The sequence below is a fragment of the Mauremys mutica genome, chromosome 3 (assembly GCF_020497125.1).
Source record: "Mauremys mutica isolate MM-2020 ecotype Southern chromosome 3, ASM2049712v1, whole genome shotgun sequence".
NCBI lineage: Eukaryota > Metazoa > Chordata > Testudines > Geoemydidae > Mauremys > Mauremys mutica.
Window position 1 is genome coordinate 146546145 of NC_059074.1, and position 19536 is coordinate 146565680.

General features: G+C 39.3%; 1 protein-coding gene across 6 annotated transcripts in view; it reads left to right on the forward strand.

The window, feature by feature from the left end:
- LTBP1 (latent transforming growth factor beta binding protein 1) overlaps positions 1-19536 on the forward strand; it is a 331513-nt gene that overhangs the window by 129101 nt on the left and 182876 nt on the right. For all 6 annotated transcript variants that reach the window (XM_045009926.1, XM_045009927.1, XM_045009928.1 and 3 more), the window contains 2 exons: positions 9609-9833; positions 14157-14434. In XM_045009926.1, coding sequence (XP_044865861.1) covers positions 9609-9833; positions 14157-14434 — 503 coding nt within the window. The remainder of the gene's footprint in view (positions 1-9608; positions 9834-14156; positions 14435-19536) is intronic.

Sequence of the window (19536 nt, forward strand, 5' to 3'; positions counted from 1 at the left end):
TACAAAATTTCTAGTTGACTTTCTGACTACATTAATTATCTTTTCCAATTTAGTGGCCCAAAACTTTCCCCTCAATCCACCCAACACCATTCAGCACACCTGTTAGAGAGAGCCTGGGAAAATAATTCTTAGTTTGTTCGGAGAGTCGGCAAACTGAGACTCTGCTGTACCATCAGTGGGTTAAAATGCCAAAGCCTCGGACCCTTTCTGATAACTTGCTGTCCTTACCCTCCTCACATTTAAAGCTGGGAACTATTAGTTCATGTGCCTCAGCTGGCCTCAACCACCACAATATGACATGAGGAGAGAAGCAATTTACCATCTCCTTAAAATAATCCTTTCACTGAAGCCCAAAATCCCTGTCAAATTGTAAAGTTCAAGGTGATCTTTGGGGCAAAATAGCAGGTTCCACTCTTTGGGCTCCATGTTCACCTCTCAGTCATTAACAGAAACATGCTTGTATAAGGGGGAGTTCTGCATCTGTGGCATATTTTCCCGTTCCCTCAGTGCTGAAGTTTCAGGTCTTTGAAGGTGCGGGGAAAGGGAAAGAGGTAGCCCTCCTAAATTCTCCCCAACAGAGTCCTTGAGCCCAGGTATAGAAATGAAAATAGTGCAATACATTCTGAAAATACACATGGTTGCAATTGTAATAAGGCAGAGTTAAGGTTATGATGGTTGTTTAAATATGAGTCACTATCTTGTTTGGGAAATTTAGTCTTACTGCTGCATATCATGCATATCTAAGGGTATGTCTACACTACGGGATTATTCCGAATTTACATAAACCGGTTTAACAAAACAGATTGTATAAAATCGAGTGTGCGCGGCCACACTAAACACATTAAATCGGTGGTGTGCGTCCACGGTCCGAGGCTAGCGTCGATTTCTGGAGCATTGCACTGTGGGTAGCTATTCTGTAGCTATCCCATAGTTCCCGCAGCCTCCCCCGCCCCTTGGAATTTCCGGGTTGAGATCCCAGTGCCTGATGCGGCAAAAATCATTGTCGCTGGTGGTTCTGGGTAAATGTCGTCAGTCACTCCTTCCGCTGGGAAAGCAACGGCAGACAAGCATTTCGTGCCTTTTTTCTCTGGATTGCCCTGGCAGATGCCATAGCATGGCAATCATGGAGCCTGTTTAGCCTTTTGTGACTCTCACCTTATGTGTACTAGATGCCGCTCACAGAGGCGATTCAGCAGCGCTACACAGCAGCATGCTTTTGCTTTTGCATGATAGCAGAGATGGTTACCAGCCATATTGTACCATCTACCATGCCATAAATTGGTAATAAGATGATCATGGCTACCAGTCCTTTTGCACTGCACCATTTGCTGCTGTCATAAGTGCCCCTGGCTGAGATCAGCCAGGGGCGCAAAAGCCAAAATTGGAATGACTCCCTGAGTCAATCCCTCCTTTTTGGTATCTAAAAATAGAATCAGTCCTGCCTAGAATATGGGCAAGTGTACTAGAGAACCACTGTATCAGAGAACCAGAGAGCACAGCTGCTCTGTGTCAGATCCTGCAGAAATTATGAGCTGTATGCTATTCACAGGGGGTGCTCCTGCAACAACCCCACCTGTTGATTCCGTTCTTCCCCCAGCCTTCCTGGGCTACCGTAGCATTGTCCCCCCACTTGTGTGATGAAGTAATAAAGAATGCAGGAATAAGACACAGTGACTTGTTCGTGAGATATGAGTGGAAGGCAGCCTCCAGCTGCTATGATAGTCCAGACAGGACAGTAAGGAGTGTGGAGGAGAGGAGCCCAACATCCCTCTGCTAATCCAGGGGCAATTGAATCTTTTCTTTACACATGAAGGGTGGGGGCTGATGGAGCTCAGCCCCCTGTTGCTATGATGACAATGGTTATCAGCCATACTGTACCATCTACCACGAAAAATTAGGACCAGGCGCCCTTGATTGACCTTACCGATGCTAGTCAGCATGGTTACCAGTCCTTTTGCACTGCCCCATGTGCCAATAGGCTGATGATGAGGACGGATACCAGTCATATTGTACCATCAGCCATCCATGGCGTGGGGGGAGCAAGGATGTTGGTGTTGAGTGCTGCACCATCGCGTCTATCTGCAGCATTCAGTAAAGATAGGGTGACATGTAAAAGAGTCAAGAGAGGATTGTTTTCCCTTTCACTTCTGGGGGTGGGTGGGGGGGTGCGTAAATTGCCTAGCTATGCCCTGACCCACCGCGGACACTGTTTTTGACCCTAGAAGCATTTGGAGCTCAGCCAAGAATGCAAATGCTTTTCAGAGTGCAGGAACTGTGGGATAGCTTGAGTCCTCCAGTCCATGAGCGTCCATTTGATTCTTTGGTTTTCCGTTACGCTTGTCACGCACCAGTGCGCTGAGTCCCTGCTATGGCATCTGTCTGGAGATTTTTTAAAAATGATTTTGAATTTCGTCTTCTGTAACGGAGCGCTTATAGAACAGATTTGCCTGCCCTTACAGCGATCATGTCCACATCGTCCATGCGGGAGCTCTTTCTTTATTTTGATTTTTAACTGCATCACCACACGTGCTGATCGGAGCTCCACGCTGGGCAAACAGGAAATATTCAAAAGTTCGCAGGGCTTTTCCTGTCTACCTGGCCACTGCATCCGAGTTCAGATTGCTGTCCAGAGCGGTCAGTGGTGCACTGTGGGATACCGCCCGGAGGCCAATACCGTCGATCTGCAGCCACACTAACCCCAATCCGATATGGTAATACCGATATTAGCGCTACTCCTCTCGTTAGGGAGGAGTACAGAAACCGGTTTAAAGAGCCCTTTATACCGATATAAAGGGCCTCTTAGTGTGGACGGGTGTGGCGTTAAATCGGTTTTACGCTCCTAAAACCGGTTTAAACGCCTAGTGTAGACCAGGCCTAACATTTTGTTGCTTTTTTTTAACACTAACAGTCTTGAAGTATAATGTCTGCAGCTTTATCTTCACCTTTAGAGGGGGGTGTGGGGGTGTGTGGGGGGGGAACTAATAAGGGACACCACTCCTGATTGATGTAATCATCTTTCTTTTCTCCTATTTCCAGTGCAAAATTTAGAAAATAATTATTTTATCTATTTAAAATAATAACTTTCAAATGCCCAAAAAAGGTCTTTATATTTTAAAAAAATGATAAACTTGTTTCAGCACTGCTCTTTGTGGTTAATTTTCTTGCTTTGCTCTGCTGTTTTCTCTCTTAAAACAAGCATAATCATTACAGGACTAGCATCACAAAGCTTGTTGTATTTGACAATAATGTGTTTCCCTTAGCTGGATAAAACACAATACTGTGACATCAGTGTTTACCCATTTGAGACTGGGATTATTACTTTGTCAGCCCACTGGTAATAAACATCACTTAAATATGATGAAACGGATCATCAGCTGATATAAATCAGCAAAGCTCCAGTCAAGATATGCTGATTTACAATAGCTGAGAATCTGGCCCAATATCTATCCTCTTGTGCTTACCATATCAGCAGATTTAAAGTAAATTCCTTGTCTGAGTTTAGTCTGCTGCCCAAGAAAATGTTGTGATAGACTTTGTCTTTGTCCCTACTGGAAACATCTAAAGTACCTTCATGAACACTCTCCTAGTTTTAAGGATATATCTCTAATAGCAAATCATGGTGTTCAATGTTTATATTTTCTTTTGAACAGCTTCTTGTTATAATTTGTGTAATCCTTCTGTCAGGTGGTTAATGGAAGCAAAAAGGGCTGGTTTCAGTAAATGTAGGGTCCCTCTTCACCAATAATGTAACTGGTTTGAGCCGCCAACCTAGAAACCAGAGAAAATTAAATGAACCCTCTTGGGGTACAAACAGAACTTCCCCACTCGCAAGCACTCTGAGACTAGACAAGTAAGGAAATCTTTATTAGTGGAAAGGGAACATAGTCATTAACTTGAGAAAATACAGAAACAGAATATATATGTGAATAAAGAGTAAAATGCTCCTTTCCAGTAACTTTGGCAGTAGTCCATCTCATTCCCTTCCCACTGCCAGTGAGAATGTCCCACAAGAAATAGTCCATTGGCTGCCCCACTTCCCCCATCCACCAAACCCCACTCACTGTTTGGATCAGCGAGTAGCAGTAGTCAGAATTGTAGGTAGATAGCCTATGCAAACAAAGCTCTCTATTGTAGCACTTTCCCCTTTTCGCCAATAGTTGGGATACAGAGCTTTTTCCCCCTCTGGTGCTTCTGGCCATTGGGCTTATATTAGGAAAAAATGTTTACTTCCAATACTAATATTTTTGTTATATATTCACCTTTAAAAATAATCATCTAGGTACTGCATTAAAACATCTCTCAGAAAAAGAGTTTTGTCTATGGGTATGTTTTCACAGTAATCAGAAGCACAGTTGCAGCACATGTAAACATACCCGAACTAGCTCAAGTAACAAAAGCAGAGAAGCCTCAGCAGCACAGACTTCAGCACAGGCTAGCTGCTGTTGAATACATGCCTAGGATTCCAGGCAAGCTTGTACAGACTATGCTGAAGTTCCTGCTGCCATGACTTCACTGCTATTGTTGTTTGATCTAGCTAGATCAAAGCTAGATTGAGTATATCTACACGTGCTGCAGTCACACCTCTGGTTGCTGCATAGACATACCATTTGTATGGATTTGGGGATAAATACATTGGTGAGTCTAGAGATTAATGTACCATTAAATTGGTGCAATTTACTATTCCTTCTGTTCTTCCCCTCTCCATCTCCATGATCAGTGTTTGTAACGAGACATGCTTAGACTCTGTTAGACTTACATAAATTCATTTCTACTCACCAACCTGTAACAACCTCCATCTCCATACCCATCATTTCTGAATTTGAGCCATTAGTCTAAGGGCTTGGCTACACTTGCGAGTTAGTGCACATTAAAACAGCCCCGGGTGCACTAGCTCACTCCCCGTCCACACTGGCAAGGCACGTAGAGCTCTCTGACTCCGCAGCTAGAGCGCTCCCGCTGCTCCAATTCAGCGAGAGGAATAACGTTTGCTGTGCATTGGCTACAACTCCTGGGTGTCAGTGTGGACGAGGTGTTGCATTACTGCGCTCTGATCAGCCTCTGGAAATGTCCCATAATCTCCTTAAGTCAAGTGGCCACTCTTATCATTGTTTTAAATCACTGTAGGAATGCAGATATGCCCTTTGACAGCTCCATTTCTGACAGCCGGCTGCTTATCTGCTCCGAGACAAAGCAACCATTAGTGTGGAATGCTATGTGTGAGAGAGAGAGGCGGGGGGAAAGGGGAGGTCTGCTGCTGTCTGAACTTACAAGACAGCATCCACCCCAAAAACCCACTCTCTCTCCCCCCACATACACACAACACACTCCCTGTCACACTCCACTCCCCTCTCCCCCCCGCATTTGAAAAGCACGTAGCAGTCATTTGCATGCCGGGATAGCTGCCCATAACGCACCTCTCCCAATGCTGCTGCTGCAAGTGCCACAAATGTGGCAACGCCAGTGCGCTTGAAGCTGTCAGTGTGGACAGACTGCAGTGCTTTTCCTACTGCGCTCCACGAAGGCTGGTTTAACTCAAAGTGCTCTACACCTGCAAGTGTAGCCATGCCCTAAGTATAAAGGAATCTAATATGGCGTAATTCAGCCTTTTGAGGGGTCAGAAGAGAGGACTGTAGCAAGAAAAACAATAAACAGGGGAGTACAAGAATATGCAATTTGAAGTATAACACCACCTACTTTAATTTAAACACCAAGGAGCCAGAAGGTATAAATTACACCTAGTTAGACTATCTTGTAATCAGAAAATGGGAATAGGCCTTGAATATAAAGGAACATTGGACCACCATACACATCACCTCTGACTTTGGTCTTTTGTCTAAAAATGTCTGGTATGTAAAGAATTTGAGTTAGAGGAACTTAGTGTGCACTGATTTGTCACTTCTGTTAAAACAAGTGTCTCTTCCAGTCTATGACAAATTGCATTCATTGTATTTCTGTACTACTCCCTGTGCTTTTTAAGTGCTTAGCAAATTTTCCTAATACAGGAGAAAGAATTACAGGCCTCCATCTCTGCATATATATTAGTGCTGGACAATTTGGAACCCTCAGAAAAAAATCTGCTAGTTTCTGATACATCCAGTGGAAATACTATTTTTAATTAAAAGTATTGCAGTTTTCTTGAGAGAGCCTGCCCTGTGCATTTTATGCAAAGGATCTGGGATTAAGTACTTCTATAGGTGACTAAATTTGAGTGGTTGTTAACTTGTAAAAAGAAAAGGCAAAGATTAATGGGGAAGTGCAGGGCATTAGCTTATATGTGTATTTGGAGAGGGACACGAGGGGATGGGAAACTTTTTTGACAGCCATCTTCAGCTGATTCTTTGTTACAGGCAAGGAGTTTCCATCCATGTTTAGGGCTTGATTAGATAAGTATGGGCTATTTTCTGAGGATTAAGAGGAATTAGGTCCCAGGAATGTGGTTTGTTGCACATTATTTTGATTGGATTAAAAATTTCAAACTTGACTACAGTATTAAGTTTACTTGGAACTCTTTAGAGGAGTTTAGCGCCATGAAAACAAATTATATGATGTAATTGCAGTGACAAACTAGGTCTCAATTGTTTCATACCTTCCATGCTCCCGATTCCAGCCCCTTTGCTTTGCAAGTTATGCCCACAGCAACTTTACCAGGATTTGTCTTGCAAATACTAAAGATCTCCCGGGCCAGGTTTCTCTTTCTACCACTTGTCCTGACTCATCAAATCTTCTATGACTGGCTGATTTTGAACTGTGATTGCCCAGCCAGAGCACTTAGTAGCACTCACAGAAATCAAAGCCAATTACTAATTAACCACTGGAGGATCAGGAGAGTATTTTTTATTTTTGCCCATTCCCCAACCCAGTTTTAAATGAAACCTGGTACCTTTTAAAATGATAGATTCATTTATGAATCTAGCACAAATCTTGATTTGCTCCATCCCATAGTGATGGATCATTAATAGATGTTGGACAGTTTTGGCACCTAACTTGGTATGTGTATATTTTGAAACAGGTAGTTTATTTTGCAAATTAGTCTCTCTTTCGCTCTTCTTTTCCCCCTTGCTTGTGGGTTATCTGTCAGCAGACAGATATGTTATTTTATACTCCTATTCCTCCACATTGTTGTTGTTAGACTATAAATAGCTAGGTGATTCCATCATTACAGTGAAGGTTTTCCTTTCCTTCAAATACAATTATAGCAATGAGCCCAGGAGTCCACTTTTGAGTCCACTTTATCCATATGATAATCCTGTCATTCCAACTCTGCAGAAATTACAGCAGCAGAACTGGGCAGCCTAGTCACAAAAAAAATAATTAATTAACCAACAATTTAAGATGAGAGTCCAGAATCTACTCTGTTAGACTAGTCTCAATCTAGAATAGCTCAGTTGACTTCAGAGGAGTTACTATAGATGTACTCTGGTTTAACTGAGAGATGAATTTGCCCCATTATTTCATTACCTAAAGAGACAGAACTGACAAGAATGACAGGTTTCTTATGGTTTAGGAGCGCCTCAGAGAGAATACTGGTTCCCATTTTCTGGTTTCCTAGACTGCCTCTCTGCTGATGCAGCCTTACAGAGAATTGTATTTGGAATTTTTCACTGTACTCCCTTGTGATCTAAAACCAATATCACATTAACATTTCACACACTGCCTCATTGTTGCAAAATATTTTCAGAAGAGTTATTACTTGTGCAAGAACTCAAACATGAATCTATTTTAGGCCCCAATCCTGCAAAGGGATCAGAACATACAGAAACCTGGGGTCCCTCTGATGTCATGCTATTGCACTAGAAGTGTTAATTTTTGTCTGCTCACAGAGAAGCTGATTTTTTAAGAAATGCCAAAAACCTTTAAGAGGAAAAGCAGTTTTGTGTGTTTCAGTCCCTGCTCAAATCAGAAACATTTCTCCTTTCTCTGAAATGGCTACTTTTCTGTAAAGACTGCTGTTTTTTCCAGCTAAGCCACAACAACAGATTGCTGGTACACACCATAAGGCATGGGTTAAAGCAGTCAGTATTCTGAAAGCTGCTAGATCTTTTTATGCTCATTTATAGTGCTACAGTTTGTAGTCCTTTTATAATCCGTTCCTATAAAATGAAAATGAGATAAGCAGACAACAATTATTAAATATATATTTGTATAATAGAATGGAAAAACATTTTAGATTGTTTACATTTGTATGTAGATATAGTAATATCTATCCAGTGATTAGGCAAACAAGTTCCAAATCCTGTTAATATAATGTGGTTATACTTCTGCTAAGAGCCAATCCAATTGCTTATTTTTCCAATTCATTTTATACTCCAAATGAATTACGCAGCTCAGTTGGAACTCCTGAGACTTCTAAATCTCCTAGTTTATCTTGTTACAACACACAACATGCACATTCTTTTTCCAGTACTGACCTTTTATAGTAGCTCTAAGATAGCAATATGCAGTGGTTGTCAAAAGATTACACCACTTGGATTAGTACGGACAATGTACACATACAACCTGCCACACTCTGTGGCTTTCAAGTTACTTTGTAATTCAATACAATCAAACAGTTGAAATCTAGCAAAATATCAAGACGTAAAAAGAAAAATTATGGCTTACAAGTGAATGCTATATTATCTCTCCAAGAATCTTATAGTTATGTAAAAAGAATAACACAAATGGCTTTAGCTTATCCTCAGCAACATCATTTTGTATTTTCTGCATGGTTTAGTTTCTGAAAGTTTTTACAATACAGCTAAATTATAGTAGATTCTAAAACACTGTGCTATATTTTTAGAATGGAATGAACCTCAGATATAAAAGACCACTTATTGTTAAATATTCGCTTATGGCTTGGGGACTTAATCTTGCACTTAATATTAATATTTTCTATGTTTGATCTGATAAATTATATAGACACGAAAGTACAAGTTGGCACAGAAATAATCAGCCATAGGTAGGTGTTTATGTAGGTGCTAAAATATTTTTATAACTTGGAACTTATGTTTCTTAGATTATTGGAATAAAACGAATTGGCATTTTAATTATCCTAATGGATGGTTATAAATATTGGCTCATGTCAGAAAAAAAAATATATAAAGCTACCCTGAATAGGAGACAGATTTTCAAAGAACAACCAGATCACATGAGGGAAATGGGAAATTCACCCCCAGCATTGTCTGATCTGGCAGGGTTTTATCCCTCTCTCCAGAGGGGGCACAGGCCTCACAGTTTTCAGAAAGAGCTATGTTTTCCAGGAAGTGGTACCCACACACGGGTTTACACAAGGGATGCTTCTAAACCTAGCATTTTTTTTTGTCATATGGTGAAATATAATCAATTAGGTTCCTAAGGAAGAAATACACACACTGTACTTGATGTGAAGAGAGCCAAACACATGAACCACACAGAGGTAATAAGCAGAGTGCTTGGCCCTGCTACTAAGCAAGTAAAAACCTGTCTCAAATGGACAGCAATTCCACAAATGTCAGAAAAAGGAAGGCCCAGATATCTCCCTTCTCTACTCCTATCAGTAGCACCATTATGTATCATCAGATAGTGCTAAAAATAATCACAGGTGAAGAGAAATTAACAACATCTCTGTATTTTTCTGTGTTTTTGTCTTTCAGTTATTTGTCACCTTCCGTGCATGAATGGTGGCCAGTGCAGTTCTAGAGATAAATGCCAGTGCCCTCCTAATTATACTGGTAAACTCTGTCAAATCCCAGCGAAAAATGCCAATACTCCAAAACTTTACCATCAACCACAGCAGGCAAGCAAGACCATTGGATCACATGTCATCCACTCTACACATACTTTACCACTGACTATGCCCGGACAGCAAGGAGTAAAAGGTAACTTTTTTTTCTCTCGTGGATGCTTGTCCCTTTGGAGCTAGTTTTACTTTCGAATTGTGGCTGTCAGACCAGTAATGATAACGACATCTGTCTACACAGTTTGAATCTAGATACCACAGCTTGACTCCAGAGCCTACCCGAATGATTGGAAGTTATTTTCCTTAGATGGTTGGAATAATAAGAAACACAGTGTTATTGAAATGAGTTTGATAAGGTAATTTTACTTTAATTCATGGTAGAATTTAGTCCAGATCACAGAATTAAAAAGGGTGCCACGTTCTTTGGTATAACAAAATTCTCGCCTGTCAGGTGCATAGCCCGATTTCACATGGGAAAGGACTGAAGACATTGTTCCAGTATGCAGTCTGTAATTTACCTGTGACTGTTAAAGTGGCTAGTTATTAAGTTCTCACTAGTATGAGACAGAGAGTGGTTGCCTTCCAACATAATTAACTTGATGTTAAAATGAAAACAGAATCCATGTTTACCCTTACAATTTACCTCTCACTCTCAGTGAACTGTTGTATGCCTAGGTTGTTTGTTTTTTGTTTGTGATCCTTTTAACTTACAGAGGCCAGGATATGGATCATAAATATCACTTCAGGAGTTTGAGAGAATTTCAGTTAAATACAACAATATTTCCAGTAAGGTTGATGAAATCACAGATAAGGTGCTACTGCTGTCTAAACACTGAAAAGTATTTATTTAAAAACAAGATGAATCTGAGAAGAAAACCAGTAATCTTGCCCAAACTAAGAGATCAGAGTCACTTTCAGCCTGCTAGCTGCAACTGACGTGTTGATGATTCTTGACATTGTTTGATAAAAAATGAACTCAGAGGATTATTTATCAGTCTGTTTCTTCCATGTTTATTTCTGTTTTTGTGGAGAGTCCCACAGTTAAATTCCACAGTTCAGTAATTTAACACTAATTTTTTGTTTGTTTGAATAACCAACCTGATTTTGACTGTAGTTGGTAACGTACAGCCAACTTTTCCATGTTGTTGCAACTGAATTAATAAATTTTAAAAATAATTTTCTGTTGGGATTAAACGTTCACATTTACTTTCTGAATCACTTTGCTAAAAACAAACCGAACTTAATTGTATCTTTATGGCAGGTATAATCTAACTTAATAACTATTATCAAAAGAGGCAACAGCTGTGTAAGAGATACAAGTAGTCATCTACTTGGAAACATTAGAATGAGAAGGTTCTCTTAAGCTCCCTTCCATTCTTCAGTAAATCCAGACTCTGCAGGACTGCTACCCAATCCATTGGAAAACAGGTTATTTTACCAGTGTGGAAATACTAAACCTTATCTTGGGCTACGAAAATTACTTTGAACTTTTCTTTTAAACAAGAGGATCAAACTGCCATATACTTAATGTGACCAAGGCTTATTACTGTGAGCATTGCACAAAAGGTTAAGATATCCTGTATGAAATGGTGACCCATAAAGAATAGTTCTTTTTATGTTTGGCCATAGTCATCCTTCAGATTGAATGTACAGGTAACTAGCTTGAAAAGTACAGCAAATTTCTTACTCATGTGAGGAATTTTCCTACCCCTTTGGAAGGAAGCTCCCCATCAAGGTCATCACCTGTCTCATTGCCTTTGCCTGCCATTTCCATCTCCAAGTGAGGACATCGACCAACTGGAAGAGGAATGCTCCTTTTCTGGATAAGAGGAAGAAATATATCATCCGTAAGAGACTGGCAGAAAGCAAAGTTTGAGTGCAGCTAAACAGGAATCGAAGACCTGAAGAAAGAGGGTCTTGGGGATAAACATTACCTGGGAGGAAGCACTTACATCTTGATTTGTCACAGTCTTGATAGGGTGACCAGATGTCCCGATTTTATAGGGACAGTCCCGATTTTTGGGTCTTTTTCTTATATAGGCTCCTATTACCCCCCACTCTCTGCCCCGATTTTTCACACTTGCTGTCTGGTCACCCTACAGTCTTGAATTGGCTGAAATCCCTAGCAGAGCTAGATGGACTTATAGAAGCTGGCAAGGCACCTAAGTCAACATCAGCCTGCTGAGAACTGTTGAGTCAGAAAGAAGCCACAATACTAGCCTGAAAGGAGTGTCCACTCGCAATGTATTCATGTAAGTGAACCAGTTTTGTTTGCCAGGAATAGCCATGTTCTGTTGTCTTCCTTATGTAGTGCAAAATGACATTAAAATAATTGTATCAATTCCTAGTCAAAAGATTTTTCTGAGAGAGGGCTTACCTTTTTTCTTCTGGCAATATTTTCCCCTTTCCCTGTGTGCCTTGACTACAACAGACCTCTTACAGTATTAAGAAGTTCTGAGTTTCTGATACCGAGTGGGGAATTAAAAACCAGCAAAGCTGTGGAGGCATACTTTCTGGGTTCCCATCAGCTATTTCCTGGGAACTCTGCCTAGCCTAAAGCTGTGGCTTCTCAGACTTAAAAAGAAAGCAGTGCAATAACTTATACTACAAGGCTGCTTCTTTTAAGCAAGATAGACTGGATACACTGAAAATGCCTGTCACAGGGTACTCTAGAGAAAAAGAGGTGGAAAAGCAAACATAATTTCATTACCAAAAAACCCACCCCAGACTAAACTAACTAAGCCTTGTGGGAATTAAAGAGTTTTAGCAAAGAAACATTTAACCACAAAGAAGAGTTGCTGCGTCTGCTGGAGACAGGAAAACAGCTAAGCAGGATTAGCTAACATCCTTTATAGAGATAGCAGTGTGACAAGACTTTTGTGTGTTCTTAACTGCTTATGATAGTTTGATAGGGGAGTTATATCCACTTGTCTGACTGGTCTTAGAAGTGCATTAGAGGAAAGTACATTTAACAGATGCTGAAAATATCCCAGATACAAAGACTAAATATTGAATTCTAACATTCAAGTGGTAATGAAGCCATTTAACAGGCATTTGCCAACCCCCAGGTATATACTGTCAGTTTCTGAATTTATATACAAAAACAGTTATGCGTTACTGTAATGTTTACTCACAACATGTTATTCTACAGGACCTTAATTTAAAACTTGCTTTAAAAATATTTCATTAGTGTGTTGCTGAAGATTATAAAATGACATCTCTAAAAAAAAATAATCCTTGCATAGGTTTTTAGATGCACAATCTGTGTATTCATCTTTAGTCTTATATGCTTGGATTTTCAGACATATAATTTTTTTAATAAATCCTTAAAAAAACCACCCTTATCTAAAATACACGTGCAAGCCTGGGCTGCTGTCGGGCATAGGGGCACCAGTTTAATAATACTGCATAGGGCCCCATAAATCCTAAAGACGACCCTGTGGGTGGCACAAGGGATGGTTATTTCTTGTTCTCCTTCTCTTCCCCTTGGAAAGCTTTAGAGTTTTGCAGGAGAGAGAATCCCTCTCCTCTTTGAAGTTCCTAAGTAACTGTCTATAAGAGTATTCACCTTCTTTGATTTTTAACTTGTAAAATGTAAGGAGATGAGTCTATTCTTAGAGAGTTACTCTAACTGTGAATTCTTAAAGTGGATTTAAGAATAGATTTAAAGATACACCAAGATTTTATAAAAATAATATTTAAAAAAGGTTAAGAACCCAAATCAATAAAGGGTTTGGATTATGAGACTGGTATAATATCCATGAAATTCCATTGGTTTTAACAGAATTACTCCTGATTCACATTGGAATAAGTGAGTGGAAGTTCTGAACCTATGTGCACAGACTTAAAACTACAACTCCATTCAAAAACCAAGTATTTGAAAAGCAGTCCCTCCTTATTTGACAAATCCTTAATTCAAAGTTCAATGAAGGGAGTGTTTTTTTTCAGATGGTTGGGAGGTCATCAGTGGTTCCCTGGGCAAATTCAGGACTTGGCTGGTTTACCAAGGTGAAATGATAAACTCTGAATCTTTCTCTATGTTCCAAAGAGAGAGGATGGATTTGAAAAATAGAACAAAATTTACTGTATATCCAAAAATAACATGGTAGAGTTTGAATTCTGGGACTTAGAATGGGAATTTTTTTTACACAGTCTGACCACAAGTATTAATGTCACACCAGCCAGCTGGATACCTACCTTACACTGTAGTCTTTAACATTGTTTTCTGTAGAGTCTTACTTTTCTGTACAAAGAGTTTGAAATCTCTTCCATTCTAAACCACACTCTATACATTTTAACTTTTTTCTATATTTGTGCTTTATGTATATTTTTTTCATTTTTTAGGCTGTAATATATAAATTTTAATGTAAACATTAATACTAAAGAACTGTTGAAGACGGGTATTTCCGTTTAACATCTGTTCTCGCTATTTTTTGTTTGTTTATTCTTCCAATTATTTTAGTGAAGTTCCCCCCTAATGTAGTGAATATCCATGTGAAACATCCCCCTGAGGCCTCAGTACAGTTCCATCAAGTTTCAAGAATTGACAGCACATCAGCAGGACAGAAAGTGAAAGTACCCCAGCCAGGACATCCCCAGGTCTCTTATCAAGGTGTTCCATATCACAAGACCCAGAAAGGATATTCTACTTACCCACATCAGCAACCCATTCCTCATGTGTTTCCTGTTTCTGCTAAAACTCAGCTTGGGCGCTGCTTCCAGGAGACTATTGGGACACAGGTAAGAAATATTTGCAAATATTTTTTGAGATGGGAAGCTTTAAAGCAGTATTATACAACACTGAAAAATTAATATATTTGAAAATGTAGTAAACATCCAAAAATATTTAAAATAAATGTTATTCTGTAGTAGTTTAACAGCACGATTAATCGCGTGATTAATCACAATTAATTTTTTTATCGCTTGAAAGCCCTAATTTTTATGCCTACTTTTATATTAATTTGAAAAATGGAAATGAAAATAGTGAAAAAAAATTATAATTTTTTACTTCGGAGAAGGGTTTGCCATCCTGAAAAGGGTGAGAAACAATGTTATGGGAAAAGATGGTAGCAGCATCTTTATTTAAGGTTGCCTGACGCTTTCCTTATAAGACCCTGTTTTCAGTTGCTTTTAACTTTGATGAACTTTAATTGCTTGGGGTCAAATTTTCTATGCTGTTGTCTGCTTCAGGTTGAAATTTTTTGGGGAAGCTTTAGGAAAAACAGTTAATCTTTTCTATGTATCTCTTCACTTCTCTCTGTTTAAATTTCAAACAGTACATACAAAGAAATTTTTAACATAAAAATATATCAGCTTTCAAATAAACTTTGTACACTATTACTTCCTGTGTGGTACACCTATTTGTCACCTGTTCAATAGCAGGCTATTATTAAGCAATTTATAAGCTTGTTTCTTGTTAATATAACCTTACTTCTCCCCCTTCTTCCAACTAGTCCTGTAGTTCAGCCAGCAGTAAGTGTTTGAGCTTAACTTTACTTGATATTTAGTTTGTAAGGTGCAGTAAGATTTAAAGTATGAGAGCTGTGTAGTTTACATCACGGGGCCATGCACTCAGATGATTGGAAATATTTCACAAAGTGTGTTGATAAGAAAGTGTCAAATGCAAGAAAGAAATTTGCTTATCTTGGTGGAACAAGTCATCCATTTGCAGTACATCCATGCTGTATCTGCCACTCCAGATCTCAGACCGATCCATGTCTGACTTTGTATTTAGCAGACTTTTCTGCTTGCCACTGTGGGCAACTAAATTGGAATATGCCTTGGCAGAAGCCTTTGCAGTGAATGCTTCTCCAACAAAAGAATGGGGGGAAAGGGACAAAATACAGTTTTTTACTTACTTCTGGGCAAAGAAATGGAAAATGTAGACACTGTAGAAGCTGAGGTAGAAAAAGATTTGAAGAAAAATGAGTGCCATTTGTTTGGGCCTATTAAGCACTACTCATTTAAGGACCACTCTAAGTTTAGCTTAGAGAAGGGCATATGAACCAAATTCATTTTGTATTTATTCACAGTGTCATGATATACAGTATAAGGAGGACAAACATGCCCTACATTATTGTCTGATTATCAGATTTACTCCTCTGTTAACATGGTTTATTACCAAGTGCCAGAAATATGCTAGGAAGAGCAGGCCTGGAGCATACGCGATACTTCCCAGATAGTTTACAGGCATGCTATCCTTGTAGAAATGCTATGTTTGTACTGGGGTATGTGTTTTTTGTTTGCCATCATTGCATATTTTATGTTTACAAATTAGGGCGACGTTCTGTCTGTCGTAGTTGGAGTGGAAGGCATAAAGAATCTACTTGAGGCCTGCATAAGGGCCAGGTAGAATTACAGGCAACAGAGCACAGGAATTTGTTCCTCCCTATTCTTTTAGTGGTGTACAATGGGGGAAGAGATGGTACATACCAGTGCTATGGTCTTATCTCCCAGCCAATGGAGGATAGCTCTTAGATTGGTGTAGCTACTTGCACACTCACCCTGCATGACTGCGGGCTCCCCAAGGCATTCTGCTTGTGTGAGACATATTCTTCTCAGTACTGTCTCTGTTCTGGAGCAGTACCTCTCTGCACTACCTCTGCACGTGGGCAGTGCCTGCCAATTTAGACTGAGATATGTTCCTATTTCTCTCAAACTTTATTCATCCTTTTAGTGCCAACCTTGGGAAAAAGCCTAGTGCAGTCTGAGAGAATCGTTTTGTTTCAAGGAATTTAATTTATAGCTGGAATTATAGAGCCCAACTTTCAAAGGAGCCAAAAGCAGGCACTTGGACCTACCATAAATTTGTTAGGTTCAAACAGGTTTGTAATCTAAAAGGAGCCGTTTATTTTTTATTTATTCAATATTTGCTGCGTTTTCTTTATTAATACTAGTATGTAATATGTCCTCAGTTAAAATACTTGAGTCTGCTCTGGATAATTTCTGTATTCTTACTTTGCTTAACAATTGTCAGTGTTTATGTATTTTCTTGCACAGTGGCTTTGCATAGTTGGCTTTAGTACTCTAAAAACCTTTTATTAATTATTCTGAGATCAGGGGTGATTTTACTGTCTGCAAAAGAGACTGAAGAAATGTGTGTGTGGTCCCTTCTAGGCAAATCTACCAAGCTAGTGTAGGATCTTGCTTATCTTCCCATTTCTATTCTCTGCTTTTAGCATGGGTGAAAGTGTTCTATTGTTCTGATTTATAAAATTACAATTTATAAGTAAACTGTCTTGAATCTCAGAGATGTACTTGGGGGACTTGTCTTGTGTGTGTAGTTATGCAGCATATACATATGTGCAACCTTAATTCAGACACTTCCTGACTGTCCGAGCCTAACTGTGCAACATAAGAGTCTCATTTTGGATAGAATTTATTCAAAGTTAAATGAATTTGTCCAAACCTTTTAACAACTTCTCTTTCCTTCTTTCCTTCTGATTGTGTCTAAACTGATCCTGATCTTCCCTCCTTCCTCGTTGAACATAATTAGCTGATCTCCCAAGCATAGGCCAGTGATTCTTGTCACTCTGTTTTTTTCCCCACCCCTTCCATGGTTCTCCCCTCTCCTTAACACATTCCTGCCCACCTTACCTTTTTTGGTATTTCTTTCATGGATCTCAGTTACAAGTAGAAGTCTTCACTAGGCCTGGGCTGGCTACCGTAGTCAAATCCCAATTATTCTGGCCTTACCCAGGTCAGATACCCAGAATGTATTTTACACACGTCAGCCCAGAGCATGCAATATTAGAACAAGCAGTTGGCCAAACCCTAGCCCAGACTGCCAAACCCACCTGGTGCCTAACCACCTAGATCCTACAAAAGGACTATAAGCAAAGGCAGGGGCCCTCACAGGGGTCAGAGAAAAGAAGATGAGCAGGTGCAGGAGAGAATAAAAAATTGACAGTTCCCAGGATTCAGTGTGATATATATTTTTAGGTATATATTGTTTTATTGTGTATTTTTGTCCTGATCATTGGGAAGAGGAGACAAAGGTGGGCTGATGGGCACCTGTAGAAATAGGATTATTATTATAATATTTTAAAACTTGGGTATAGAGAAAGAGTTTATGTTCTGGTTGGCTCTTATATTTCCAAAGTCAGTTCACCCATCCCCACTGCCTTTAGTTTTTTCAGAATGGAACCCTGAGTCAGTGTTTTTTCTGGAAGATTTCATAGTATTCATTCCATTAGAGGTCCTTAGTGCTATCTCAGAAAGAAACTTTTCTTGTTGCCAAATACTTTATCAGCATCAGAAAGATTGTTGCAATTAATCTGTGGTCCATACGCTGATATTTCCATGTCATAAAAAATATTGGTCAAATCAATATCTGTATTTGAATCTTTTTGGAAGCCAAGAATCTGTCAGCTTAGAGCATTGGTCCATTCAGCCCTATGTATAAACCAAGCAAACAAGTAGTAATATGTTTCATTTCTTTGACTCCTTCCCACTGCCTCTACTGCTTTTCATTTTAATTCTAATAATATGTCTTTACTGTGACACAGAACATCGTGTTATTTTTCTAAATACTTTTATTGTGTCAGTGATGCACACAAAGTTTGTATTGCTAATTTGAGTCCTATTAATTTTACATATGATTAATGTGCATTTAAATTGTTATGGAACATTTCAGTGTAGATGGAATGTATATTCACATAGGTAATGTATCAAGATTTATGTATAGATTTCTGTCATATGCCACTTTAAATCTTTATTAGAGATATTTCTAATATTGCTACAGATGCTGACATTTAAATAAGTATGTTCTAGTTTTAAGGCTCTTGTCTAAAAAAAAAAAGCTTTCCCAAAATTGATTTGATTTCTTTCCAGTTAAATGTAAATAAAGAAGAATTATTATTCACAAAAATAAAAAAAAAAACAATATTAAGAAGCAAGAAGGAGAAGTTGGCTGTTGCATATTTGACTGAACCAGGGGAATTCCCATATCTTCTCTGATTAATAAGTTATAGTCTAGCGTCTTGAATAGGATTTTTTGAATGTTGGTTTTATATAATCACAGCCATTCAGTTTCTGGTGGGCTGCTTTGTGACTTAAAAAAAACCAACAAATTCCTCCCCACACACTCCAAACTACAACAACAACAAAACAAACAGTTTTCCTGTTTAAAGAGAAATATGTAGTTGAAACAACTTAACTGACTGAATGTACTCTGCACCAAATTCAGGCACTTGACAGTGCTATTGGATCTGCACTGGTTCTGTTAAGACATAATCTGTGAAATTTATAGTGTTGGTTTTGACCTCTAAAGCCTTCAGCTGCCTATCTGAAAGTCTGTCCCTGTTTGTATACCATACTGCTATATGCAGTGTTGTTGTAGACGAGTCAGTCCCAGGATATTAGGGAGACAAGGTGGGTGAGGTAATATCTTTTATTGGACAAACTTCTGCAAGTGAGAGAGACAAGCGTGTGAGTTTACACAGAGCTCTTCGTCAGGTCTGGGAAACTTATGGAGACCAGGTCTACACTACAGGCCTATGCTGGTATAACTACATCGCTCAGAGGTCTGAAAAATCCACACTCCTGACTGATGTAGTTATACTGACTTAACCACCCATGTAGAGCTTCTCCCGTCGACATAGCTTCTGCTTTTGGGGGATGAGGATTAACTATGCTGATAAGCGAAAGATTGGCATAGTAGGATTTTCATCATAGCACTACAGTGACGCAGCTGCAGCACTGTACATGAATACAAGCCCTCAGACTGTCACAGCAAAATACAAGATGGAACAGATTGTTTAGCATAAGTAGTTCACACATATTTCAAGGGACCATTCAAGTAGAAGTGGCCCGTCATAGGGAGGGGAGAAAAAGTAAGGAGA